Consider the following 19,784-nt stretch of genomic DNA (forward strand, 5'->3'; position numbering starts at 1 on the left):
TAGTGAAATGCTAAGATAAGAACAACTCAGGCTGTCCCACCCAAGCTCACATCACCACCATCACAAAGTCCTTCTGAACAATCACCCACTGCAGAGATGCCTCAATGGCATGTAGAACCCTGACACGTCACACAGCCACGCTTCTCATGATAGCTACCAAAGTCAGTGCTCTGCAGGGCTCAGAGTGTCACTCCTTTCCTCCCTCCTACTGCTCAGCTCCTCCTGTCCCCTTTGTTCCCCTCCTGTCTCCCCCATGTTCACATCTCTCTAAAATGGCTATATGTTCATATTAGTTCCAAATACTGATGCTAAGCAGAGCAGCTGGAGAGAGAACTGAAACCTTTGGCCTTGGCAGAGCAGAGGATTTCAAGAACAGAATGGCAGAAGCCAACTCAGAGATGTGGACATTATGAGTGCTAGGGAGGGCCTTGCAAATAAGCAGGACACATTTAGACACAATGCCCAGCACGGCTTGAAGCCAGAGGAGTGAGTCAAGATGAGGGGGATGATGGTGACGTCTCGTAGCACGGCAGAGGCTGTATTTGGCAAAGCATCTGCAAAACTGCAAATCTTGTATCTACAAACTCGTTCAAGCCTTTTGCAGAGGAAAAGAGGATTGCAATGGAAGCAAAGGAGAGAAAGGCAGAGGCAAGGGGAGAGAGCCTTCTCAGAAGGGAAAGTTATAGAAACATGACAAACTTCAAAACAGATATGTTTATGACATAACTTGAGGCTTTCTAGGTATTACAGCAAGGAGAATGAGATGTGATAGAATGGAGGCGTGAGCAGTGCTTCAGAGGGAGCAGAGCTGTTTGAACACATACACACCCACCCCCCAAGGCTAAATTGCATCAGGGACAGGATCAGCTGAGGAACTGTTCAGGGTCAGCAAAAGGGTCAGTACAGGAACAGCTGCAGCCTCTCAGGTGGTGCTGAGGGTGAGCCAAGCCTACATCCCTTGGCAAGGCCTCTGGAGGTGGCACCTCCAGTTCATCGCTCTTAAAGTACAAGGCAACAGTGTCAGACTGGCAGCAACGGAGGGACTTGCATTTCCTATGGCGAGAAATGTGGAACTCTCCTGATTTTCTCTTCCTAGGCTGGTACAAGCAGAGCGGATGGTCTCAGAGGAGCATCTGGGGAAGGCGCAGCACTGCAGTGTGGAGCTTCTGCTTTGTGTTCAACCACCTGTGCCACCCTTCACCAGTGCTACTGCTCCAGGCCCAGACGTTCACATTTTCTACAGCACCAAAGTGCTCCCCTGCAACCAGCTGTCCGTTCAGTCAGTGTCAGCCACCACCAGCTGCACGCCTGCCTGGTGGGTGACCACCCCCGGTTACCACTGCTTGTACAGACCAAAAGCCAAAGGGACGCAATGTAGGGAGTACACAGGCAGCTCTCCCTGTACCCCAAAGCTGCGCTTTCCTGTGCCCGAAGCGCTCCTAGGGGACCATGGGCACCGTGGGACAGAGCCAGGGGGTACAGCAAGCACCCAGCCGGGCTCGAGTGCCTCACGCTGCCGCAGCCCGGCTGCTGGCATGAGGAGCGCACCCAACCGAGCTAGCAGCACCCAGCCAGGGCCACCAGCCACCCGAGGGCCGGCCAGGGCAGCCCCCAGGGCAGGCAGAACCTCGGCCTCGGCAGGGCGGCGCAGGGCAGAAGGTGCCGGTATGGGATGAGAGAGCAGCAGGCGCCGGGTTGAGACGGGAACAGAGGCGGAGGCCGAGCTGCGGAGGGGGGGACGGCGGAGGCGCAGGCCAGGCGGCCGAGGGGGCGCGCACGGAAGGGGGAGGTGGAAGGCCGGCCGGGCGGCGGGGCAGCGGCGAGGCCGGGCGGCGGCGGGCAGTGAGCACCCGGCTCCCCCAGCCACTCCGGCGGGTCCCTACCTTCTCCCGGCCCGCTCCGGGCGCCGCAGCCGCTCCGGCCCTGCGGGTCCCGCTCCCTCCTCCGCCCCCCCACAGCTGCCCAGCCCCGCCCGGGCCCAGGCCCAGGCCCAGGCCGGCCCGGCCCCCAGCGCCCGCCTGGCCTCGCAGAGCCCCGCCCGGCCTCGCAGAGCCCCGCCCGGCTGCCTCCGCATGGCCCGGCCAGGCGGGCGCGGCGTGGTGGCGCTGGGAGGAGGAGCTGCTCCACGGGGCCGGGCCCACAGCCTGGGGGACTCCCGGGCCGCGTGACATAGGGATATCCTCCTTGGCCCCACGGTGCGAGGCAGTTCCCCCAACGGTCCACGGGGACACCTCGATGGGGGACACGCTGCCCAGAGTGGGGTGCAGCCATTCCGGTAGCCAGCAGGCTGGGCACAGCACCCATGGTCGGGTGCTTGCAGGGCACTCAGGAGTTTGGTGTGGAGCGAGACAGGCAGCTGCCTCTTCCACTTCTGCCTGACAAAGCGAGGCCTCCTCACAGACACAAGCAGCACCGGGGCTCTCCTTTCCCGCTGTAGCTTTCTCCTGGGTGTTTCTCGCTGCTTCGTGGGCTGACAGCTGACAAGTGGGACTGTGCTGTCCATCTGGTGCAGTCTCAGTTCTGCTGCTAGGAGCTGCCTTGGCTGCTTAGATACACTGTAAGATCATGCCAGAGCACCAAGATGGGGAAAAACAAATAGCTCCAGACAGGAAGCCGTGGAAGGGAGGGCCACTTTGTGCATCACACTCCGGTTGGGCACACTAAGTGCAGTATGTCCTGCACTAGTTTTCCTGGCAGGCCGAAAAAAGCCTTTGTGCCCCAGGGGATACCATGCCTCAGCAACACCGTGTAAAGCCCGGAGTCTCTCAGCCCCCATAGCAGTTACCACCGTTTGGCACTTGTTAGTGCATTTAGCTACACTTCTCCATGGCAACCACGCAGCTCCCAGCTTGGCTTGCCACCAGCCAGGAGCGGGGTATGCAGGGTGCGTCGCACGCGCTGCTGTGAGTCGTGTCGGTACATGAACAGGCTGGGCGCTGACTCCCCGCCTGCTCTCCTGAGACAGGGACCCACTGTGCTGTCATGGCTTGAAGTTGTTGGCAGAGTGCCTGAAAGTGCAGAGGGAGCTGGGTGCTCTCTTCCCCACAGGTATGAATGCTTGTGTATGGTTCGCTGGAGCTGAAGAATGGACACCAGCCCCTGCCACAGGGCTCTAGATGTCCTCTCACCCTAAATTTCTGCTGGTTTTGACTGCTGAGACAGGTTTTGACTTTTTGGCTTTTTGTCATGCCAGTCCCTCCTGCAGCCTTTCAGGTCACTGCCATGCCCAGTTCTCCTCTGCTGACATCCCCAGCAGAGCTGCCTCACTCTTCTTTGAGTTCAGCTACTTGCATTTTCCCTTTATCTGCGTCCTCCATGCCAGCCACAGAAAGCAGCATGCATTGCATGCACAATCTCATCCACTCTCCACAGTGGGGTTTCTGCTCATCCCCCGGTACTCACAGGTGTGCTTGTAAGAGTTTTGGTTCATTCTTCTGGGCCTGGCTTCAGTTTGTTTACATGTTTCTCCAGTGTCTGCATGCAGATCTGGTCCCCTCATCTCAGAAAAGTTAGAATGGAAGAAGGTTTGGAGGCAGGAGGTTATAGATGCTCAGAGGTGTGGGAACAGACTGTACAGTGAACAAGTGTGTAGACTGTGACTCTTCAGCTTGGAAGAAGGATGTAGGGTGGAGGAAGAGATCTACAAAATCATGAGTGGCCCAGAGAGGATGGGGAGGATCGGCTGTTTGCTGTGTCTTCTGACACAACCCCGACAACTGCTTTTGCCTTGACTGGAGTCTCGAACACGAAACCACTGCACTGCAGATGTTATGTTCAAAGGTTTAGCTCTGGTATGCTTCTTGCAGTATGGGGGCTAAGTTCATGGCAAGCCTGTGAGAGTCGTGCTTAAGCAAGTGCTGCCTCAAGAAACATTTTGTAATCATGTTTTCACATGGAGAGTTTGGCCACAGCCAAGTGGAGCTTTACCAAACTGTTCAACACAAAAATATTCAGAGCTGGGAGGAGAATGAGCTGGACAAATCCCAGCCTACATACAGAGTCAGTCCTCCAGGAGCTTGTATTTCACAGGAACCCTCTTTTAGGGGAAAAAGCTTGTGACTGAGATAAATTTTGCTGCTGCGCTGCCAGCTTCACAGCAACCTGCGAAGGTGAGTGACGTGGCTTCTTGTGCTGGCTGTCCTGTTCTAGAGAAGTGCTCTCCTCTGACTCTGCCCTGGAAAGTAAAGGGAATTGAGATGGTTCTGCATTTTCTGGGACCACAAGAGGGCAACATGAGAGCACCCTGCAGCCAGCAGCCTCAGCAAGGCGACGGCTTGTGATGCTGATGGCATGGGCAGCTGTGTGCGGCCTGAGCATCTCCCTGGCCAGGGGCTGCCCAGCTGAATTACCCAATTGAGGGCTGCTCCCTGGGAGCCCTTTCCTTGCTCTCAGCTTCACACACATCCTCAGAGGTGTGTGGTTAGCTCAGCAGCTGAGCTAGTACCATGGCTGGAGGCAGCAGTATCTTCCTGGATAGGTGGTGACAGCAAATCCTTCTGCATGCTGCATGGGGCCAGGCTGTGAGATGAAGGGTGGCCTCCCTCATTCTGCCTGCACGTCCACCAGGAAATCTTTTTGGACAATGTGCACTGACACGTGGCTTCAAACAAGAGGCTCCAGGATCTGGAGTGATGCTGCTGGGCTTGCCAGGGAACAAGGAGTTAATGCACACAGAGTTAGAAGATCTTGGCCTCACCATCTTTTTCACTTCCATCACAAAAAGATAGAAAACTACAGAATATGAATTCTCTTGTGAATATAGAACTGGGCATTGTCTCCAGCACACACTGGCTTCTGCAGACCAAAATCCCTAACAGCCAAGGTTAAGTGCATTACCATTCCTGGCACTTTTTTGCAATAGCCTGTATAAGTACTATGTGAAGGACAGTTTGCTCTGCCTTTCCAGTAACAGACATGACAGAGAAACAGCTTCTGTTAGCAGGCAGAGCTACAAGAGTGTGTGTGCTCCTAGGGCTGAAAATGCCACTAGCATCTTGTAGCAGACACAGAGGAGGAGGTGATGGTGAGGGATGGAGTGCAGAGTATTACATATTCAGTAGGGTGGTAGGGGCTGCTCACAAATGATGAAGAGATGTTCACAAAAGAGGAGGAGCAAGGGGATGCCTACGGGACACTTTTTGCACAGGCTTGAGACACGGAAAGAGCCAGTGCAATGGAGGGCTGTGTGGGTGAGATGAGGATAACCAGACAAGTACATGGGGCACATGGGTGGGACTGTGTATCCCTCTGGTGTTATTTTCTATGAAGAATGCTAGAAAGGTTTTACCTCATTAAGGTATTTTTACCATGGAAATAATCAGCTTCATTGCTAGTCTTGCTTCCATTTGAAACCTGCCCACACAGCCTAAGCAGCATTTTAAGACCCAGCCTGTAGTACCCCACTTCACTGATCATGTCTTCCCTAACCCAATTACAACTCACTGGCATCATACATGACATTTTCCTGTTGCATATTGAGAAGACTAAGGTTAAGGTATTTGTCTCAAGGGAACATTAAATCAGCTGTCTTGCACTTCTACTTATCAGCAGTTGTCAGGCCTTACCTAGTTGCTCCTGTGCTCAGACTAACAGTATGTGTTGCCTAGAGCAGACCCTTTAGCGAACTATGTGGTTTGGGTCTGAAGACATAAGGAGATGGGATAATCCTTGGCTTTTGCCATCATTTCAGCCTGACTACACATAATCAAAACCAGCTACCAGAAAGTCCCATCTACACATCAAGATAAATACCATCCAGGAGAAGACTTTGGTCCCCTACCTCCCAGTGATGCATTTATACTAGTGGCATTGCCAATCAGTGATAGCTGTGCTATGGGTGGGACAAACTGTGTTCAGAGCTGGTCACATCACTGACTGCTTTAAAACTGGCTTCCCCCTAACTTCAGGGTCTACAGGCTGCAAGCGTCATTACCTGAGGGAGAAGCATGGCACTGGCACGCAGAAGGCTAGTGCCAGGACTCACATGCCCAGCTTGTGAGTGCAGCAGTCAAAGACAAGGGCCTGGATTCATTCTCTGTGGTATACACTAGAGTCTGGGCATCTCACATGGGCTGTAGCAACTAAGTCCAGGAGTGAAGGGAGCACAGCTCTCTGAAATGGAGCAAGTGCCAGAAGAGAGCTCAGCAGCTACACACTGCCCAGGGAACCGCAGCGCAGGCACATTTTGTTTTGAATGAGTTCACGACTTGCTCAGGGATTAAATACTTCCTTGTTTAATACCCTAATCATTTGGGCTAGTTTCATGCTGGACTGTTGGAAAGTTCACTGGCTGGAGTCATCAGCCAGGCCTCGTGTAAATGGCTTCCCCAGCTCTCAGCCAAGTGAGCTGTCCTCATCTTCCTGTCCCCCAGCGGGTGGCTCTTGGCACTACCTTCTTGTGAAGGGCTTTGTTGTTCATGCGTGTTCCTGAGTTTTTACGCTCCGGGGGCTTCCTCACCACATCTTGTTTGAGCTGGAAATGTACCTGGAGAGAGAACAAAACTAACTGTGTTACACCATGTATGTGCTCTGCTGGCTCAGGGCTCTGCAGGACCTGCCTCTGCTGCTAGCCTTCAGAGGCTGACTCCTGGGCCAAGATAAGCAGTAAGGGGCCTCAAATAGTGTTACAATAGAATGGGAACTCGGTTCTTAAATCATCTGGAAACGTTTTTTCCCCCCCATGGAAAATGTACTAACAATCAGCTACATTTCTTATGCAGAGAGATGCTCCTGTGGCAATGTTATGTCGTAGGATTCTTTGGAAGATGAGCTGTGAAAGGCAAGAGACTGAGCTATGCTCTTTCTTCATCTTTTCTCACCAGAGAGTAGAGAAATAGCACTGCTGTGAATATTTAATAGACAGGATGGTTTAGCCCTTTTTCAGTTGCATCTCGTTAGCTGAATCCTGCTTAATCGGTCTTTCAGCAACCAGTGCTTCTAGTAGATCCAAGCAAAAAAATTCCAGGAAAGAAACTCCATCCATTACAGCCATGCAAGCAGGTACAGGTGGGAGAGGGAGATAAGGAGCATGCAGGACACAGCATGAGATAAACATGGAATGGGGAAGCCACACAGAAAGGTGAAACTGGATGGGGCTGTGTGGGCTTCCTGGGGGAGGAATGGGTGAACAGTGGGTAGGGAAGGGAAGGTGCTGCAAGGGCAGAAGGAAATGGGGACAAGGGGGCTGCCGTGAGGGGAGATCTGCAAAAATCAGACCATCAGAGGACAAACCAGTTTTCTACAGTAACATGATAAAAGGAAAATCTGTTTAAAAAGGAAAGCCAAAGAGCTGGGTGCATAACCTAGCAAAACAAAGGCTGAGACTGGGCTTGACAGCTCTCTATAAATACATCAGGGAATAAATACCAGGGAAGAAGAGGAACTATTTAAAGCACAACATTGGCATAAGAACAAATAGGGATAAGCTGACCATAAACAAATTTAAGATGAAAATTAGAAGGTTTCTAGTCCTGAGAAAAGGGCAGCCCTGGAAGAACTTCAGAGGCTGGGTAGGGTGGGATGAAGAGACGGAGGGTGGGAGAACCACCGCAGTGTATTTATGGCAGAGCCTGACCAGTGTACATGCAGTGAAGCAAAAGATGTGCCAGGATGCTGCAGCTGTGGGGTTCTTGTCGGCCCTTAGAGAAGGCTGCATCCATGGTGCCACCACATTCACAAGGTAACAGTAGGGAAAGGAATCACCATCTACTGTTTTAATAACCAATTTCTGGTTGTCCCGTCTCCCCTCAGAAAGGCACTTTAGGGACCACATGGTGCCAAGAGCACTTCTCCCAGAGGTGCTTGACTGTTCTTTCTTTGCACCGGGTTCCACCTGTCTTGGTTGCTCTTGGCAGAAAGGCAGATTTCAGCCTCTTGCTACCAATCTGGTAATGTGTTTTGTACCAGGCAGGATGGAGATGACAGCAGAGTACTGAAACCCACAGAGCCACAGGGATAGCAAAGCCTCAGGGAACAGATACTGTCCCCACATCATCATGTCCTGAAGAACACAGAGGATAGAGAAGAGCTGAAGAGCTCCAGACAGCCAGAGGCTCTCCCCAGGGCCAAGAGGCAAAAGGACACAGGAGCTGGCACAGCAGCCCAGTGCAGGCTGTGAACCCTCAGTAATGAACTAAGAAGGCATCATTGCCTTCACCCTGTCCCTCTCTGTGAGCTGTAGAGAGCCCTGTGTCAGCCAAAGACACCCTGTAGCCACTGGAAACGCTCTTCATCCCATCTCCTTTCTCTACTGCTCACTAGACATCATTTGCTACATTTCTTTCTCTGTGGGGTGAAGACATTTTGGGATACCCTTGTGACTATGCAGCCTGACTTACCAATGAAGGTGCAGCTGGGCCCACGGTTGTTGTGATCGTCTGGGGCTGGTACCCCTCTGCAGAGGCTGTGACAGTGTAAGTGCCAGGCAGCAGCAGCCGGAAATAATCCCCCGTATTACCTGGAACACAAGATGGGAAGAGAAAGCACTTAAGATGCACAAGGAGCAGTGCAAAAGGTAGTCCAGTAGGTCTTGCCAAGTGTACTTCCCTGAGGATGTGCAGCCTTCAAAACCCAGGGAATTTTTTGCCTTACTTCGGAATCTGCTGGCTACTGCAAGGCTGGATTCACACTGGTAGACTGCAAGTGATGTCTCATTAATGCCAAGGAGTAGAGGTCAGTCTACATGTAAAAACTAAATGAAAGGGGACAATAAAGCAGCATTGGCCATGCCTGTGCAGGGAGCCTACAAATCTAAGAGCTCACCAGTCAGATGACAGCAGACCTAAGGACAATCACAGCTTCAGTCTGACATAACACAATCTCTAATACCTGTCATACATTTCTGCCTCATTTGGATTATCATCAGGGTTTTAATTGCTCATCAGCTCAGCTGCTGATTCTCCCTGCATAAGCACCTCTCAGGAGCACTTTGACAGGCTGTGTACTGGTGTGGTTAGGGACAGGGGACAGTCAACAGTAAGGCAGCAGCACATTATGGATTAATTTGACAATTTGAGTATATTCCCATCTATGGAACTGGATGGGTTTTGCAAATTTGAGTAATCGTAACAGGCAGCTTGTGTTATTTTGGCTTAGGTGGGGCTAACTGGTAGGACTGAGACACGAGTCAGGGGCTTCCAAACAGGGAAGAGCTGGGGGAGCCAGGTGGGCTCAGCCTGGCTGGGAGGAGGTGCAGGGGATCTGCTCACAGCCTGCAGCTACTTGAAGGTGCTGGGGCCAAACTCCTCTGAGTAGCGCCAGGCAACACAGAGGCCAGCAACCACAGATGGCAGCTTGGGAGCTTCAGGGTAAATCAGAGAGCACAGCTTCACTGTGAAGGTGATGCATCCCTGGCACAGGACAGCAGAAAGGCTGTGAAATCTCCATCCTTGGGGATCAGTGAGAATCAGCTGGAGGGAGCAATGTCTGATCAGAGCCAACACTGGCGAAAATCCTTCTCCAAGCAGGAGGTGGGACAGGAGACCCAGAGGGCTCTTGCAGACAGCACCTCTGTGATTCTGTCCTGTTTATAGGTATACCTTCAAACTTAAATCCAGCACATTGTGATTTTGTGATCTCTTGCGCTCTCCCCTTTCCTATGCAGGCTGGCATAGTAAGTGCCAAATATTACTGTTACTGAGTCACAGACCTACAGCCAGGAGTTTTGATGATTTCATAGTCTGACCTCTGAAGAGCTGGAGTATTGGCTATTTTCTGTAGCCAGTCTGTAATGTCTGATCCAGTTGGAGAAGGGTGTTTATGAAAAGGAGGTTAAAATAGGCCAGCAAAGGAGAAACCACTACAACTTGGATAAGCTCAAGTGGCACTTCATTCTCACTATAAATTTGTACGGCTTGAACTTTCAGTCTTTCATCTTGTTCTGCTATCGTGCCCTTTGCTATCAGCTATTTAGTCCTGTGTAGATAAATAATTGAGTAGATTATTCCTTCGGTCTTCTCTTTGGTTATATACAAATGCATTTTCTCCTCTCTCTCAGATAAAACAGGATCTTACTTTCTGAAGTCCTTTAAAATAAGGTTTACAATTCAGTTCTCACCTCTTTCTTTCCTAAGTTTTCCTAAGCCCCTGCTGGTTCAGATTGCACAGACACATTTCTCATAGCTAGTGTGCTTGGGAAGCAAACCATGCTGGCCACACATACAGCCTCGCCTGCTAACATCCTCCCACGTACCCAGGTAGCCTCCAAGAAGCTGAATCCAAAAGGGAGAGCATGCAAGGGGACCGACAACCCACCAGAGGTGATATCATGGCTGATTCCCTGAACGGAAATCACTGCTCCTGCAATGCCGTTGTTGTTCTCGTCTGACACCATCCCTTTGATGCCCTGGTGAACCTGCAGGGAGGGAGACAGACTGCTGGGTCAAGGACCCCCCTTTATTCAAGAGGGTACTTTGGTAGAGGTACATTGGAGGAAGGCATAGCTCTAGAGACAACCCTACCTTTCCCCATACCATTGGCTCTCCTGATTCTGCCTAGCAGAGCCAGTCTATGACACAACAGCCTCCATGAAGGCCACCAACAAGAGCACCCAGTGAGCTCCATGGCCACCTCCCTTCCACCCCTGGTGCCTACTGGTCTCCTACCATCAGAGCCCATGGAGGCCTGCAGGACAAGTGTGCAGGTATCTGGAGTGCCCCCTTACCTCTTCAATGAAAGCAACAAGAGCCTCCCGGTTGGCCATCCACTGCCGCTCCAGGTCCTCCTCAGGGGGGAACTTATTGCAGCTCAACTCCAGGGTGATTTCAAAGCAGTTGGTGTAGAGGTAATTGAAGTCCTGCATGCCTGGAAAAGAAAAGCCTGTGTGCCAGGGGAATGCAAAGCCACCTTCCCTCTCCACTCCCATGTCCCAGGCATCCTGGCCCCTGTCTGTCTTCAGCCAGAACTGTTAATTGTTCAGCTCTTCCTCTTCACTCCCCAGGTGCAGCCTCCTCCATTACAGCATGACTAAAGCCTTCTGCTTTCTTCATTGTGCAGTACACAGCAGGTCTCTGCAGCCCTCAGCTATTTCTGTGGCTCTTTCCCAAGCCACCTCCCATCTTCCCAAGCCATTTCCCTGTCTGAGATGCAGACACCAGAATGGTGTCTAGTGAATGGGCACAGTGCTATCATCACAGCCCCTCCCCAATCCATCCTTAGGTTCCTGGGGTTTCTCATCTACCCTTTCACGACTTCTCAGCTCAACACCTTCCTGCAGATGGTGTTCAGCTGCTCAACCCTCACCTTTGCTGAGCGAGTACCAGGATGCCCCATTCGTGATGCCATCGGCAAAGTAGTCCCCACAGTTCCAGCCACGGTGCATCCAGCCATGGGCATAGGAGTAGGTCTTGGCCAGCTAGAGAGAGAGCAGCTGTGGTCACCTCTCCAGCCCCATGCGGTTGGGGATCCTGCCTGGCTCTGGGCAAAACATCCTTCCTCCTGCACAGGCTTTGCTGGGGAGCGTCGGAGGGAAGTCAGATAGGAGACGGCGCCTGCATTTTACTGCTGTGAAACACAACACGAGGTGGCCAGGACCTCTACAAAATGTAGGCAGATGAAGGTGGAGGAGGAAGAACAGAAATCTGGAGAGCTGGAGGCTTGTTGATGGCACAGACAGCTTCTGCCCTACTCCCTAAAAGACAAGCGGGAGTGGAGGGCACTGGGCCCACGCAAGGGCACTCAGCTGGCCCCCACACAGCAAATGGCACTATCAGAGGGAGAAGATACATGAGGAAAATGAACCAGTATTAGTTCTGATGCAAATACCATATATATCAGGGGAATTTGGATTAGGAAATAGTTTGGGCAACTTCTGGTTCTAGGAACTGCTTGTTTATTGCCCTTATTAAGATTGCTACTTATTTTTAGACATGAAGGCAGGGCTAAAATTGGGCCACTGCATCTAAAGCCTGTCCTCTGTGTAAGATACAGTTTAAAAGAGACTGGTGTTCGCATTTTCTAATGCAAACCCTATATGCTTGTATTATGGTTCAGATGCTGGAGTAATCTCGTTCTGGCAGCAGGACAGCAGTTATTTCATTACATTTCTGACTTCTGAGGCTATGTGGGTAACATTAGCCTAGGCCCCAGACTGCAGCCTCTCCACATCTGGGTCCGAGCACAGCCCTGATCCCAGCAGGTCCTGGCAAGCCCCGGTACAGCCTGAGCCTCCAGTGAAGGCTGAACTCCAGCTCAGTCTTATTTTTCTTATTAACTGTTCTAACACAGACTTGCTTTTTCTAGTGCCGGTATTTCCTAATGGAAGCAGTGACGGAAGGCACTGTTTTCTGGGACATTTAACAATGGATAGAAACCACAGGCTTCAGCTAGCTTCAGCTAGCGCTAGCTAGCAGCACAGACCCATACAGTCCCTGATGTCTGCCTTTGCTCCTGGTGCTTTTCTTTGTTCTACTTATTCTTTACCATCTGCAAACCTCTGCTGGTGGGCACTCATCTCCCTTATGCTGCTCTCAGCAGACCCCCAGCCAGACCCTGCCACTGCTCTAGTTAAAAAACACCAAATATATGCCTGCTATGATGGTGCAGCAAAGCTGGGAGCAGGCTTCAGCTCTGGAAGAGTGGGGTGGCACTGGTGGTACTGGAGTTATGGGTAAACCAAGCACGGCAGGGCTCCCGAGGGTTAAGACTGACTTGTCCATGTGGTGGGACCTGGCTCATGAACTGGTGGCTGGCAGAAATGCTGTAGTCTGCACATGGTTATTTCCAACACGTTTCTTGGCTCAGCTCCTGCATGAGGCAGTGACCAGAGACTCCCACCCAGCTCTCGCATGCTGCACCCTGGCAGGGTTGCAGGAATGCTCACACACACCAGGGCCAAGCTCACCTTCTGAAACAACTTGTCATCAGGGGTAGGAGTGTTGACCGTGCGCCGGTGGCTCCTGAACCGCTGGTCCTGAGACTTGTCATAGGGGTAATTTGCCACCACTGCTCCACCGTGCAGATTGGCAGAAAGCACAAAGTTGTAGCTGCTGATCCACTGGATCACAGCCAGAGTCTCTGGCTCCACCTGTCAGGAGAAGAGGAACGGGAACAGGCAGAAGAGCTCAGCTACCTCTGGGCCAGCTGCTGCTCCATGCTGGGCTGTGGTGTGATTGGTCACATCGGACCCTGACCTGCAATGTGCCTGCTTCAGCCCTGGCAGTTTCCTGCATTCTGTGATGTACAGAGCAAGCTCCTCCTGTGCATACCTTGTTACACCTCTCAGCGCAGTACCAAAACCTGAGGCACAGGCATTAGCCAGCATGTGCCACTTCTGCTGCCCTTTGCATTTCAGCCTTCTCCCCAAGCTGGCCATGGTGCCAGCCTCTGCAGGAAGAGGTGTGAGCTGGGATAGGGGACAGGATTACATAATTGCTCTGCATGCAGAAGGCATGTAGGAGACAAGCACTGTGCAAGCCAAAGGACAGTGTATTTGCTTGCATGCTGAGCCCCTCTAAGAGGATGCTGTGACCCTCACAACATCTCAGACCAGTACCTGGCTTTTCCAGTTGTCGGGCAGTGGGATGTGGTGATTTGGCCCACTGATTTCCCCAGTGTAGTACATGAATGTGTTGAGGTCAGGGAAGTTGCGATTCAAGTCCACTCCGTTGGCGTTGTTCCTCCCTGTCAAGTATCCGTTGCTGTCTGGGCCCTGTGGAGCAGAGGTGCATCATGGGTGTGAGTACAGGGTAGGTGTCAGGGCAGTGGGGACCGGCCATCGTAATGCCTTGAGTCGTAACATGCATGCTGGGGAGGGACTCTTCATTAGGGACTGTCGTGACAGGACAAGGGATAATGGGTTCAAACTTAAGCAGGGGAAGTTTAGATTGGATAAAAGGAAGAAATTCTTTCCTGTTACAGTGGTGAGGCACTGGAATGGGTTGCCCAGGGAGGCTGTGAATGCCCCATCCCTGGCAGTGTTCAAGGCCAGGTTGGACGAAGCCTTGGGTGGCATGGTTTAGTGTGAGGTGTCCCTGCCCATGGCAGGGGGTTGGAACTAGATGATCTTAAGGTCCTTTCCGACCCTAACTATTCTATGATTCTATGTTATTGCTGGTACGGGAATAAAGAGTACTGGTACTCTTTACTGACAGGGAAAGTCAGTAACTATCTTAATTTTCTGGGGTGACAGAGCAAGGCACAAGCCAAATAAATGATTTCAAATTGCTTCAACTGAAGGAGCCATGAATAAAATACCTCCATGAGGTCTAGCAGTGCAAAAGCATGGATGAGCCTTCGGAGGGAGGACTGGAGGGCTTCTCCTCTGTCCCATCCCTGTCTTTTCGTGCTCATGACAGTGGCATTCAGCTGCCACTTCCCCAGCCTGGGGCAGGAGATTCACAGTGACCCTCCTGTGACAAAGAACTCCTAGGGAGAGTAAGTCAGGTGTAGGAAGCCTCCTCAATCACCTGCCAGGGCTACCTGTGGCAGGACACAGAGCCCTTGCCATGAGCAGTGAGAAGCAGTAACACTGACTGGGTGGGACATATTTGGCAGGGTGTGGAGAGCAAGGATGCCCCCTCCCCATAGCCCCAGTGAAGGAAGGGGATCCCACAGGGATTCGAAGGGCTTTCTGCCCCTACCCGGCTGGAGGACGTGATCGCTGCCTGGTACCTGCTTGGCAGCCACTTCGTACCCGTCGGGGTTCATGGAGGGCATGATGTGGATGCGTGTGTCGTGGATGAGGTGGGTGATCCTCTCGTTGCCCCGGCGGTACTCCTCGCACAGGAACTCGGAGAGCTGCAGCAGCAGCTCACGGCCCAGCACCTCATTCCCATGCATGTTCCCAACATACTTGAACTCCGGCTCCACTGGAGAGAGCAAGAGAGTGACACCATCAGCCAGGACTGGGATGGGGCGAGGAGTCAATTCCTACTGCAAGGAGCACACACAAACCCAAGGGACCCCCAATAAATGTTGTGAAGTTGCCCTTTCCCTTGGAAAATGCAAACTTCAGTGAGGGAGAGCGGCACAGTGCCCGTATGGGCTCCTCTCCATTTTGCCACAGCCCAGACTTTCCATTGGGTTCCTGCTTGCCTTTGGAGAGCACAAGAGGATGTACTTGCAGCTGGTCTGGTCACAGGCTGCGAAGAGGCAGCACACAGGCACCAGGGAGCACCGGCAGTATTGCTGCTGCTCTGGGGTGCCAGGACCTCCCAGCTCTACAGTGGGTGGCAGGGGAGGGGACATTTCTTCCACCTCCGCCCTTCACAATTTGCTCTCAGTGCCCCTCACCTAGATGGCACATTCCCTGCTCTGTGTGCTTTAAGGAGCTTTTCATTACCCTGCAGGATAAAATCAATCTCTGGCTCGGGGTAAGCCATGCTCTTTCACTACAACTTGCCTCTATCTGTGGCCGCCAGCCCTGACTCCTGTGCTGGTGGGAGGCAGCAGTGGTTTCCTCTCCCCATCCCCTCTACCTACCTCAAAGGAAAAGGCTTAGGGGCTTCCTCACCCTCAAGGGACAGGAACAAGAGCCTGAAGAAACCCTCAGCAGCTGGGTTGAATCAAACTGTCCCTCAGGCAGCTCCAGTATGAACAGAAAGATCTCTTGCCACTGTCTTTTCTAAAATGAGGTCTCAAAATACAGACTTGGAGACCACAGGGAGGCAGTGCCTGGAGCAGGACTCACTGCTCTGCTGAAAGAGAGGCAGCACACATGACAGATGGGTTATGCTTTCCCAAGGGGTCTTTTAAAGCAGTTACTTGTAGGAAAAGAAAATTTCCCATTGCAGGCTGGAGTCACCACTGGTAGGATGAAAGAGACATGGGGAATTCAGTTAGAAAGGGAGCCTGATTTTCACATGAAAGGGTCAGGGAAAAATAGGGTGTTGTTATAAATGTTGGCTTGCCAGATCTTGAAACTCCCATTGTACTGTGAGATTTCTGGCCACCAGCAGTGATCAGACTCACAGTGACAGTGTGCAGCCTTGCTGCTACATACAGTGTCCGTCAGGATCCATGGGGCAAAAGGCACCACAGTCCCATGTTGGGCATCTGCTGCTTCCAAAATGCACCTTTGCTGTGTGTGGAGGAGACACTGTATCCAGACATGTTGAAGATGGATTCTAAAACAAATTAGAATTTTGGCAAGAGATTTTGCTTTTCCATATCTTTTGATCTCTCTGCTTCAGCGCAGGACACCACAGGTGGGCAGCATGTTTTGACCTGGTTAAATTTCAGGGACATGAGACTGATTTAATTGGATAATCTAGTTACAAAAGCTATAAAAACGTCCTGGGGAATATGTGCAGCTTTTATAGAAAAAACTAAGTTCTCAGCAGGGATTCTCCTTCTCTGCTTTGTTCGAGTCTGCAGCAGGACTTGTCAGCCTTTTTCAATATGCAGACACCTAAACATTATCCATGTGGACACACAAGCCCTAATTACCACACGTGAACCCAGTGATTCTAGCTTGCTTTTTGGAGTTACTCTCTGTGGCCTTCAAGGGAACCCCCAGTTTCCTAAAGTCTTTGTGCTACAAGCTGAAAGTGCCAGTCTGAGCATGGCCCAGGCTCTGAGGAAGGCCACAGGTCCATGCTGCCCACCTGGGGCAGGTGAGACCTCGGTCACCTCCTGCTGCCCTTCCAGCTGCTCTGCTGTGTTTCTGCAAGTCTAAAATCCACTATTGCACTGCCAGTCTCCTTTGCTCACTCCTTGCTTTGAATCAGCCCCTGATGCACCGTGGAGGTGCCCAAGGTGACCTCAGCACCATGCAGGTTTCCCTGTATAGAACAGGGCTGCTGCAGAGGTGGTCAGGGTGTGAAGCCTCCCGTCCCATCTCCTGGCATCCCTGAAGGTGATACTCTTAGCTGCAGGAGGGGAGCAGGGTGCCCCCGGCACAGCATGTCTTTGGGCAAGCTGCTGCTAAGCATGCAGTGTTGGGGGGCTTGGGGTGGTGCTTCACTGAGGGGGGCAGAGATACAGGTCCTGCTCACCCTTGCAGTGCTGCTGGCAGTTTTCCACGTGACATGGCTGCCTGGACTTGTCAGCCCCTGCTTTAAACTACACCAGCCAGGATCTGAAAAAGCAAAGGATCCTGCAGAAAATAGGCAGAGCCCTGTCTGCATCTGAGGCCCAGGGGCACAAGGTGGGGAAGCGCAGGAGTCCTGTGTGCACAGCCCCATCCCAGAGAGACGGCTGGTCCCCTCAGGCTCCCCAGAGGCACCTGGCTGCCAGCAAGGTCTGGCTCAGCCGTGTCTCCGTGCTGCACAGGCAGCAGCCCAAGGGGCTATTGCTGCCAAGGCTCTGCAGGGCCACGTGGCAGCAGATCCCCGAGAGTGGCCTGTCACAGGGGCTGCACAGCCTGCAGGGCTGGTGCGGCTGCAGGAGCCCAGAACCCACTCTGCTGTGGTCCCTCACTCGATGCCCCCCGCTTCGGGGTCTGAAGGAGGAAAGGCGGCACTTTTCCCTCCTGCCACTATCCAGCAGTGAAGGGTGAAAGGTGGGTGCTTCCTCTCCCTGCCTGCACAGCCCTGTTTTGGGAGGGAGAGGATGGCAGGGCATGTGGGGTGCTGGGATGGACTTGCCTGGGTTCTCATGTTAACTTGCATTGAAAAAACAGAGCTCCGTTCAAAGTACGCGCCTGCACCATGCTGCAGCTCATGAAAGCATGGTGCATGCATGTGGGTTTTTCATGGGCGTCCTTGGACTGGCTGGGGGTCCCTGCCAGAGCTGGCACCGCCTGACATTGCCTAGAGTATGGGCTCGAAATAGTGCTGCATGGCAGGGAGCATGGTGATGAAGCCTGGCCTCTCCAAACCACCATCCCCAACCCCCCCATACTTACGGGGCTCGTGGATGCCTGGGTAGTCACTGAACTCCAGCACATAGAGGTGTCGGCCCTCGACGCTGCGGCCAATGCTGTAGATGCGGGTGATGTAGGGGCACTGGCTCTGCACACGGAATAGGGCCTGCACCATCTCCTCATAGCGATGGTGGAGGAAGCTGAGGGCGGCCGCCCCCTCGAGCAGGAGCAGCGCTCCCACGAGGGACCGCAGCCACCGAGCCATCCTCCCACGGCGCTGCGCGCCCGCACCAGCTCCGGGCCCTCGGCTCCTTCCCAGCCGGCAGCTTAAAGTGCAAACTCCAACCAGCTCTTTCCAGTTCCCGAGTGCCAGCCCCCTGCACCTGCGGGCGGGGGGCGGCGGGAGCGGGGCTCGCCGGGGCCTCGCGGCACAGGAATGCTCCCCCCGCCCGCCCGCCGCCGAGCCCGCTCTCCGCCGTCGGAAGAGGTTCCCCCCCTGCTCCAGCTCACTTATTAACCGGACAGTAAACAGGCCCCCGCAGCCACTGGCTGTCACTGCAGAAGAAGCGCAGGGCTGGAAAACTGGCTGCGGAGGGCGCTGGGGCTGCCAAGAGCAGGACAAGCGGCGGGGCGGGGGAGTGCGGAGGGGGGCGGCGGGTGGGGAATGCCTGTCGCAGAGCCCTTCCGTTGGACCCGAGCCGAGCGGGGTGAGGATGGCGGCGGGGGGGCCGCGGTGCCCGCACGGCTCCCGCAGCCCTGCCCGGCTCTGGCAGGTCCCGCCGCTCCTCCGCGGGTCCCGGACTCCCCAGCTCGGAGCCGCGCCTGCTCATCTGCCCCATCCCGGGGAACCAGAGGGAGGCATCACAGCCGGCTCCTCTGCCCAGGCAGTCCCGCTGCTCCGGGGTAAACGGAGGCAGGGGCAGCATCGCCCTCCCCACAGCTGCCTACCCAAGCAGCCGAGCCAGTATGTTCAGGGGGAGGACAGGGCAACGTAGTGTTTTGAGGCAGAAGTCTGCTGCGCAGGTTACAGCACGGAGAGCTCTGCTCGGAGGTCTGGTCTCACCCTGCTGTGTGCTGTGATACTGAGCTCCAACAGGGACTGGACAACTATCAGCAGAAGAGAGCTCAACAGCTTAAGGGCAGATGAAAATGCTCTATTGTCTGTTAAGAAACTGCAGGCTGTTTCTGGATTTGGGGGAAGCTTGTTCTTCTCCATCACTTCGAGGTCCCTGTGCTCCTCTCAGGGGCAGCCTTGCTCTGCAGCCTTACCCCGTGGGGCTACAACTCCAGCAGCTTAGTGGCTCTGGAAAACATCTGTATAAGGACATCCCTGACATAGAACCCAAACATGGGCACAAGCAGCCAAAAGATTTACTGCCATGGCTGGACATGTGAGGAGAGAGGCTTCCTTTGCTAACATGAGTGTGCCATGCTGCTCTGCCCGGGTCACACTAGAAAGGAGCTCCTCCTGCCATCAGCAATGGGATTCTCAGGATACTCAGTGCCATGCTAAACATCCGCCTTCCCTGCAACCTTGACACGGATCCACACTGCATTGCTCTAATGACAAGGATTGCTGTAGCTGCCTCTTCCCCCAACAAAGCATTCTCTACAAGTGCTGCCCAGCACTGCTGCTTTCCTACCTGTCCTCCACATCTGCTTGGGCCACCGACCACCTTTCTGCCTCAATTTCCCAGGAAGAGCACCAGTAGAACTAGGGAGCCCTGTTCATAGGATCTAACACAAGCAGTGCAGGCTGGTGGGCAAAGCATGTGGCTTGCCTCCTCCTGCCTTGACTTACTTAGACTTTCCGGCTTCCAACTTTATTCTGTCACAGTCCACCATAATGCTCCTTTCTCTCCTTGTCGCTGTGCCTGCTTGGTCTTCTGCCTCATCTGCACAGTACCCTCCTCTCAATTATTTCTTCCCACGCCCCCCCCCCCCCAAAAAAAAGAGAAAAAAAGTCCTGTTTTTGAACAAATGTCTCTTGAAGACATGAGAGAAAAAAAAATACTATACATAAAGACAGCAGTGGCCATATTAA

At 53.2% G+C, this 19,784-nt stretch overlaps 2 protein-coding genes across 3 annotated transcripts in view; both read right to left on the minus strand.

The window, feature by feature from the left end:
- Positions 1–1,974, minus strand: part of DNMBP (dynamin binding protein) — a 34,592-nt gene extending 32,618 nt beyond the window's left edge. Inside the window, exon 1 of the mRNA XM_061459048.1 lies at positions 1,884–1,974. The gene's annotated coding sequence lies outside the window, so the exon portion shown is untranslated. The remainder of the gene's footprint in view (positions 1–1,883) is intronic.
- Positions 1,975–6,217: 4,243 nt separating this feature from the next.
- CPN1 (carboxypeptidase N subunit 1) lies at positions 6,218–18,214 on the minus strand. Of its 2 annotated transcripts, XM_061459054.1 has the most exons (10): positions 17,783–18,214; positions 14,608–14,804; positions 13,490–13,645; positions 12,839–13,021; positions 11,239–11,350; positions 10,661–10,800; positions 10,252–10,351; positions 8,337–8,455; positions 7,832–7,999; positions 6,363–6,484 (listed from the first exon to the last, which is right to left on the minus strand). In XM_061459054.1, the coding sequence occupies exons 1-9, from the start codon at positions 18,003–18,005 to the stop codon at positions 7,865–7,867; spliced, it is 1,365 nt and encodes a 454-aa protein (XP_061315038.1). In that variant the 5' UTR covers positions 18,006–18,214; the 3' UTR covers positions 6,363–6,484; positions 7,832–7,864. The 2 variants fall into 2 exon arrangements, with proteins under 2 accessions (XP_061315039.1, XP_061315038.1); XM_061459055.1 differs by lacking the exon at positions 7,832–7,999 and having other exon boundaries at positions 6,218–6,484; positions 17,783–18,207.
- Between the last annotated feature and the right edge of the window lie 1,570 nt (positions 18,215–19,784).

Source organism: Pezoporus flaviventris, unplaced genomic scaffold, assembly GCF_033815535.1.
Source record: "Pezoporus flaviventris isolate CSIRO_AGI_PZ_B2104156 unplaced genomic scaffold, CSIRO_AGI_Pfla_v1 ptg000029l, whole genome shotgun sequence".
Classification (NCBI taxonomy): Eukaryota; Metazoa; Chordata; class Aves; order Psittaciformes; family Psittacidae; genus Pezoporus; species Pezoporus flaviventris.